Raw genomic sequence first — 8,369 nt, forward strand, 5'->3', positions numbered from 1 at the left:
TTTTGGGGTTTGTTGTTTGTGTTTGTTTTGGGTTTCTTATTAGGTTTTGTTTTGTTTGTTTATTTAAGCGTGTGTGTGGGTGTGCCTGTGTGTGTGTGTTATCGTATCTGTTCATGTAAGAAAAACTAAAAAATATGTGAGGGGAACAGATTGTATTGTCATTGTAAACCACTGTACACTTGTCTCTCAATAAAAATATGAGAAAAAAATATATATAACTTTTTCTACTCGGATTTTATGTTTTTTGTCTGATTTTAGATCAATTGTGTTAGTACAGCATGTCAAAATGAAAACATAACTGTAAATTCAGACACGTTAGGTCGTGCTGAAAAGGATGATACCAAACAAGGCAAAGCTTTTAAAGGTGAAATGTAGAGGGAAAATCAAAAGCAGTTAAAAATGGGCAATTATACCCTGGACCCCAGAGGGTTAAACATTTTATTTAAAGTAATGCAATAGTTATTTTCAAGTAATTAATTACTTTTAGAATATTGTAACTCAGTTACTTTTTTTGAAGAAGTAACTAGTAACTGTAATTAATTACTTTTTCAAAGTAACTTGCCCAACACTGGTTTTAAGTTCAGCAAACTTTAGCGAAGCATGTATCTACCATTGCTGTGTCACAATTTGGCCACAATGCCTGCTGCTCAGCAAGTTCTACATTCTTCAGTTTAAAAAAATGTTGTACCTTGCTAAAAAAAAAAAATTAAAGCAGCAATTAAAATGGTATATATTCATGTTTGTCGAAATGGTATTTAAAATGTTAGAGCCTGTTGGCTGAGGTACATTCTAGTGGTGAATTATTTTGATAGCCTTTTCTGTCTTTTGTCTATATGTCTACTGCTATTGTTAAAAAGGTAGAAATGTCAAAAAATATATTTTTGAAATATCCTCATTTAAAAAAGCTAAAGTAAAAGAAAGGTTGCATATTTCAAATATCTTTTAATCTAGTTTATACTTTTAATATTTTTCATTGGTTGTTTTTCTACTTCTGACTTCTGATCTGACTTTTCCTGCAGGTGACAGATTCGGGGAAGCCTCCTTTGTCATCCTCCTCCATACTCACAATCAGGGTGATTGAGGAGAGCCTCCATCGACCAGTAGCAGTACCACTGGACATTCATATTGTTACTATGGAGGATGAATTTCCTGGTGGTGTGATTGGTCAGCTACATGCCACCGATGCTGACCCTTATGATGTTTTGACTTTTGGTCACGCTCCTTCAGCTCAACGTAGTCTCTTTAAGATTAGTCCTCATGATGGAAAGATCATAGCCCTGGGTGGTTTGGATGCAGGCAGGTACTTTCTTAATGCTAGTGTCAGTGATGGCCGCTTTGCTGTTCCTGTACCCGTAAGTGTGCATGTGGAGCAGGCAACACCAGACATGTTGCGTGAAGCAGTGACAGTGCGTTTTGAGAGAGTGGCACCACAAGACTTTGTGGCGTTGTACTTGAAAAGCATGTTAAATGTGCTCCAGCAGTGTGCTGCTACTCAACAGCAGGACTCACTGCATTTGCTAAGTTTGCAGCCAGTTGGAGGGACGCAACAGCTGGATATGCTCATCACCATGGAAAAAGCAGGTGGTGGATACTATAAGGCAGCCTACCTCACCCAAAAACTAAGTGCATCACGGCGAAACCTGGAGGAAGTGCTTAGAGTGTCAGCTATCCTGGATAAGAACTGTTCTGGATTAGACTGTCGTGGGGCTCAGTGCGAACAGAGCATTGTCTTGGATTCACACAATCTCGCTACATATAGTAACCCACGGGTCAGCTTTGTCTCACCTCGCTTTCACCGGACCTCACGCTGTACATGCAATGGTAAATCAGAATTGTTTTTCTTTGCAGTCTTGCCTTAGACTACATGTAAGATACCTTTTTTGTGTATAGCACTTTGTGACTGGTAAAGTAAATTAAAGTAATTTTATCCAGTTGCACTGCAGCTTAGGTTAAGTGGAGTGAGTTGGGTACTTGCTAAACTCCCCTTGCTGTCTTTGTTTCTTCTATTGTTTCTTACTGTGAGTTTCATTGGGATAGTTTCTCAATAGTTTCTTACTTTCTGTCCCTGTGTTTTGTGTGCATGTGTGTATGTATGACAGATGACAGCTGTTCTGTCCTGTCAGAACAATGCGAGGACCAACCCTGTCCACCAGACATGCAGTGTGTTTCAATAGAGGCCAATAGAGGGCGTTATGCATGCCAGTGTCCACAAGGCAAACTTGGAGAGTGTGCAGGTACATATGTCAGCAAAAGAGAAACAATCCAAAGTCAGCATGAAAATAAAAAATGCAAGAACAACAAGTAAAAACTAACTGTAATGTAACTCTAGAGTAATGTCTAACATTTGTTGTTGTTATTTTTGGTGCAGGACATTCATCTTTGAGTTTCTCAGGTAACAGCTACATCAAGTACAGACTCTCTGGCCAGCTGCAAACAGAGTTGAAACTGAGCCTGAGGATCAGAACACTGCAGAGCCAAGGAATTATCATGTACACACACACTGAGCCCTGCACTGTGCTTAAGGTACATTCACACATATTACTGTAGTGTTTCCACCACTGCAAAGGACATTTTATTGATAGTCATTTGTTGAAAAGTAACCCATCATGTCATATCATAGCATATCATATCATTAACAGAAGCCTAAATCTTATGCTACTGAGCTCTTGAGTCGTTAAAATAGTCTAGTCTTACTACATTTAGTAAACTCTTTTAAATTGAGTTTTCCTATGCTTATGTTTTATTTGTTCATATTATCACTTTGTTTTTGTTCAAATTGATTTAAACTAATTTTACTTTTTTGTATTAAATTCAGTTTTGTTTTTACTTAAAACTTAAAAAAGTCTGTTCATATTGTATTTTATTTTACTGAGCAGCACGCCATTCCACCTATTTAAGCTATTTTTTAATGTATGTTTGTCATGTTTACCTTAGCTGCTATAATCTTATCTGTGTTTAGAACCTGTCACGCAGTTAAGTCCAGGTCAAAGTGTTTCACAGGTGATTGACAAGCCAAATAAATAACGTGTCATAATAAGAAGATAAAAATAAACTGAAGAGAATAAATCATTAGATTAATTAATTATTTGATTAAATAAATGAAAATTTAAAACAATCTAAAAGCAGAGCAAGAGTGTAAGATAAGATACATGAAGATGGCGGTGTGCAACGTCACAGTGGCTCTACACTCTTTTTTTCCTTTTTGCATGTTTTTTTGTTAGCGCTAATTTCACTTCTGTTTTTAAGGATATATAATATGAAAACTTTGCATAAAACATCCCGCAAATATTTCAGAAGTATTCGGAAGAGAGGCGAACAGTTTAAGTCTACTGAAAACTGAAACTTTGTCTCTGTTTTAACAGAGACAGAGTGACACTGAAAACTCATTAAATCATGACTTCAGCCTCAAACACTCCCAAACAGCCATGGCAACTCATAGTATCATCACTAAACATCTGTAGCAGTTCATGGTACAAAAGGCTGCATCATGGCATTGCTTCGAAATGCAGCAGAAAGTTGTGACAGCACCACTTTGGAATGTACCCTAAACAGTCATCAATCACAAATGCCACCACAAGTTATGGCATCATCTCAAACATCTAAACATCACCCTTAAAGAGTTACAGGAGCTTGTGGCTTGACCTCTAATGGCAGGTCATAGCAACTGATGGTGTCACAACCTCAGGGGTCAGCAACCGTTAAGACCCAAAGAGCCATTTGGACCCTGTTTCCACACAAAACAGAAACACTGGGAGCCGCAAATACTTTTTGACATCTAAAATTAAGATAATACTGTATATATTGTTTTTTACTTTAATGCTTTGTGTGAAACAACTAAGGTGTGTTGCTTATGAAATCCATGAAGTGCTACAGAGAAAATTACATTTTATTTATGTAATTAAGACATTTTGAACTCTTAAAGAAATCTAACAAAAGGAAAGACACCCAGCTGAACTAAAATGATCCATGTAGCAAACAAAAACTGTTGTGAGCCGCCACCCTTATATCGCCTTTGGGCTTTTGGAGCCTTGACCTGACTTTTAAAAAATAATTGGAAAAAAAGCACTATGCTGCTAAAAAATGAAAAATAAATATTTGCAAAATCCTGCCTAAATATGTATTTTACCTGGTTAATGTGTGTGGCCGGGTGCGGTCTGCAGCACTGCTGCAGGGGAGGCGGACGCACCAGAGCAGCACCCACAATCACAACTCGCCACCTTAACGTCTGTGCTATCTATGCTGTTGTTGGTATATGTCGGGCTGTGAGCTGAAAAGCTACAGCCGGCTGTATGCATACAGCAACAGTGTGTGAAAATTGGTCAATAAAGAGATGCTGAAAAGCATGTTCATGGAAACATCGTCGGGTCTGCCGTGATATGTTTACAATGGGGCTGTACTTTCATCTTTACGCAGGACTGTAAGCTGCCATCTGTGAGGCGTGAGCGGTGTTTGTTTTTAACATTCTCACGGTGGAGAATAGCTGCTGACAATGTGGACCCGAAGATCCATAACTGGCCTACCTGGGGTTGAAAGTCTCGATAAATGCACGGCGTTTCGGCGGGTACACCGGCTTCCGCGAGTGTGACGCTTATTTTGAGCGATGAAAAAATAATAAAATACCATTTTATTTTTATATTACAATGTCACAACAATCTTCCAATTTAGAACTACAAGTTAAAAAAATAACTAACAGAAATAAAATACACTTCAGCTAAATACTTCTAATTTATTTTCCCAAACCACGCGGAGCCGCACTATAAGGACAAAAGACCCCTGCACTACCTGTACGACTACTAGGTGCTAATACCACACTTTAGCAATTGATCCAGAGAGACAGCTAGCTCATAGGATTGCAGAACTCTCAGCAACTTTATCTCCACTGCTACTTCTCTCTATTATAAACAAAATGGTTCAACTGAGGTTACAGATTGCTACACAAGTTTGAACCAGGAATGTTGCATTCTTTTAATTAGAGACCAATGCAATATCTGACTGTTAAAGACTATTTTATCTTCATTTTATCCTCATGAGTTTGCAGTCAACACGACAATGTCAATGTATAGCCCAACTGATGTGAATGTTAGTATAGTTCTGATCCATCTATGAATGAAATAACCAAGCAGCAAAACATGATGGAGCAGTTTATATTATAAGTCGATATTTCAGTGATAGGGCTTTAAATTATGACTCAGAAATAAGGTGGTAAATTAAGGTCGAAATAAGAAAGCAATAATATGGAAATAGCACATTAATACCACTCAATTACCAAATTAATACCCATGTAGTAGCCAACTACCATTGACACACAGGTATAGCTGTGTAATATTACATTGAAATTCATGTAACTGGGTAATAATTGTACCAAAATAGGAACTAATATTGTGGGGAAAAAAACATGAGTATGGGGCAAAACCAGTTAGCAATAGTATAGTTATATTTTGCTAACAATAGAGAATTTTTCTATACTGCTTTGTGGTAGTATTTTTGTAATAATAAGGTAATATTGGTTGATGCTTTAACATATTACACTATTATTATAATATAACCCTGGAATTATTTTGAAGGTAACATTGTAACTAATATGTGAATGGTGTGACCTATAACCTATAAAAACATTTGGTAGTTTCTGTGTAATAACCAGGAAACAGGACTACAAAACCTGATATTTCTTTCTAATTCCATGTTGAGAGCCTATTAAAGCAAACTTTAAGAAGTTATGAGTCATTATTACCATTAAAGATGAACAGTGGTTCATGTGTATTTGGACTAGTCAAGTCCAAACTGCAGTGGGATTGCTGCTAGTACTGGACTTGGTATGTGGCTTCCTACTAAAATTTTAGTGGTAAAGGCTACAAAACCTGAAAAAAAAAAAAAACTGTGATCAACCATTTTAATAGGCACACAGAGGGATCATGCATTTAGCCAGCCACAGAAAACAGCCAGCCACAGATATGCCAAATAAATTTGCAAGGTATGCAGGTGTACCTAATATAGTAGCTGGGCACATGTAGTAGTAATGTGATAGCTGCACACTGACAAACTGTTCCCACAAAGTTGGGAGAATGAAATTGTTAAAAATGTCTTTGTATGCTTTGTATGAACCATTAGGTGGTCTTTTCACTGAAACGAAGTGACTGAGCCCAACCCCTTAAAAACATCCACACCACACCACAATCCCTCCCCAAACTTTACACTTGCCACAGTGCAGTCAGACAATTACGGTTCTCCGGGCAATCCAAACTCATTCATTTGATTGCCAGACAGAGAAGTGTGATTCATTACTCTAAAGAACACCTCTCCACTGTCTAGTGCAGGGGTGGGCAATCTCAGTCCTCGAGGGCCGGTGTCCCTGCAGGTTTTAGATCTCACCTTGGGTCAACACACCTGAATCACATGATTAGTTCGTTACCAGGCCTCTGGAGAACTTCAGGACATGTTGAGGAGCTAATTTAGCCATTTAAATCAGCTGTGTTGGTTCGAGGACACATGGGACACCGGCCCTTGTGGACGGAGATTGCCCACCCCTGGTCTAGTGGTTGCATCGTTAACGATTCTGTATCTGATGTAATGTTGGATGCAGCCCATGGAGATCTTGACACACTGTTCTTGAGCTAATCCGAAGGCCACAAGAAGTTTGGAGGACTGTAGAAATTGGCTCTGCAGAAAGTTTGCAAACTCTGCATGCTATTGATCCATTATTTCACAAAAATTTGTCAATTAATCTGCATACCTAGGTGCTTGGTTGTATACACCTGTGGCCATGAATGTAACTCAAACACCTGGATCTATGATTTGGATGGGTGAGTGAATACTTTGAGCAATATAGTGAATAACCATTAAACTGGAAGAGAGATAAGCATGTGATGTGAGGTAACATAAAAAATCTCAGCCAATAGCAAAGGCAGAGAAAGAGAGGAAATTATGATTAACCAATGAAATGATAACTTTCAAATGAATCAACTCTTTCATTCTCATTGGCTTGCACTTCTGTCAGCAGTGAAGTCAATGAGTTACCATGTGATGGCCTTCAGTGTGTGTCTGTGTCTGGCATTTGGGCCCGTCTCTGTGAAGGGCTAGACACTCTTCTCACAAAGAATCTAGTAGGCTCTTAATAGTAGGTTTGCATTTTGCAACTTTGATTCCAAGTTATTATACAGAAACTGTCACCCTTGTTTAATGATAATAAGCCACTCCATTAAATATAGTGTGTTACCTTCAGTTTTACCTTCAAAAAAGAATATTCACATGTTGCATTAATCAATACTACCTTATTATTATGAGATTACTACTTCTCGTCACTATGTATACAACCCATCCAATCCACACATGCAAAGTCAAACCATAGATGTTCACAAATTTAGTTTGTGTAATAATGAGAAACTACACAGGGAAGGAGTATTGAATAGATGAAAAAAGGGAGGTGCTAAAATGCATGGAAGGTCATGACAGTAGCTGAAATCTATCAATAACTGGAAAACAATCCTGCCACTTAGTGCAAATTAATATCAGTAGCTTCAGTCCTCATTGATGGCCTATAAAAGTAGTGCCTCATTACCAAGGTTTCACACAAAGAGCATCTAATGTTGAGTAAAACCAATGAGCTCTCTTAAGACCTTTGCCACGTTATTGTTGGAAAACATACTGATGGAATTGATTACAGCAGAATTTCTAAACAAGGCCATACACTTTATAGGCCTAAACTTTAAATGAAGGGCATTTAAAGTTTGCTGAACAAAATTTAGGCAAGCCTGTGAAATACTGGGAGGATTTCACAGTCTGGTCCAATGAAACCAAAATGGCACTCTTTGAATGCCTTAATACACACTAGGCCATAATACACACAAGGTCAAAAGGCACTGCACATCAATCAAAAGCACCATATCAACATTAAAGTTTGGAGGTGTTAATATCATGTTATGGGGTTGTTTTTTAGCAAACAGTACTGGCACTCTTCAAATAATTGAAGAAAGGATGAATGGAAAAATGTATAGGGATATTCTTAATTTAAAAACATTTACTGCCATGTACCAGGATGACAATGGTAGACGCTTCAGTAAGACAATGATCCCAAACACACGGCCAAAGAAACTCAAAATTGGTTTCAGAGAAAGAAAACAAAGCTGCTAGAATGGCCCGGCCAATTATCTGGCCTGAATCCAACTGAAAATCTATGGAAAGACCTAAAGCTTGTGCTCATAGTAAGAGCGTTTAGGATTTGAAGACCATTTGTGTGGAAGGATGGACCAAAATCACACCTGAGCAATGCATGCGATTAGTTTCTCACGATACAGGAGGCATCTTGAAGCTGTCATCACCAACATCTATGTTTTTTCTTACAGTTAAATTTTTTGCAGAATGTTTTTTTTTTT

At 37.9% G+C, this 8,369-nt stretch overlaps 1 protein-coding gene across 1 annotated transcript in view; it reads left to right on the forward strand.

Annotated features, from left to right (window-relative positions):
* LOC102197077 (protocadherin Fat 3-like) overlaps positions 1-8,369 on the forward strand; it is a 206,721-nt gene that overhangs the window by 180,726 nt on the left and 17,626 nt on the right. The window contains exons 18-20 of the mRNA XM_013914977.1: positions 1,008-1,821; positions 2,100-2,234; positions 2,369-2,523. Coding sequence (XP_013770431.1) covers positions 1,008-1,821; positions 2,100-2,234; positions 2,369-2,523 — 1,104 coding nt within the window. The remainder of the gene's footprint in view (positions 1-1,007; positions 1,822-2,099; positions 2,235-2,368; positions 2,524-8,369) is intronic.

The sequence above is a fragment of the Pundamilia nyererei genome, unplaced genomic scaffold (genome assembly GCF_000239375.1).
Source record: "Pundamilia nyererei isolate P.nyererei 1_Seehausen unplaced genomic scaffold, PunNye1.0 scaffold00243, whole genome shotgun sequence".
NCBI classification, from domain to species: domain Eukaryota; kingdom Metazoa; phylum Chordata; class Actinopteri; order Cichliformes; family Cichlidae; genus Pundamilia; species Pundamilia nyererei.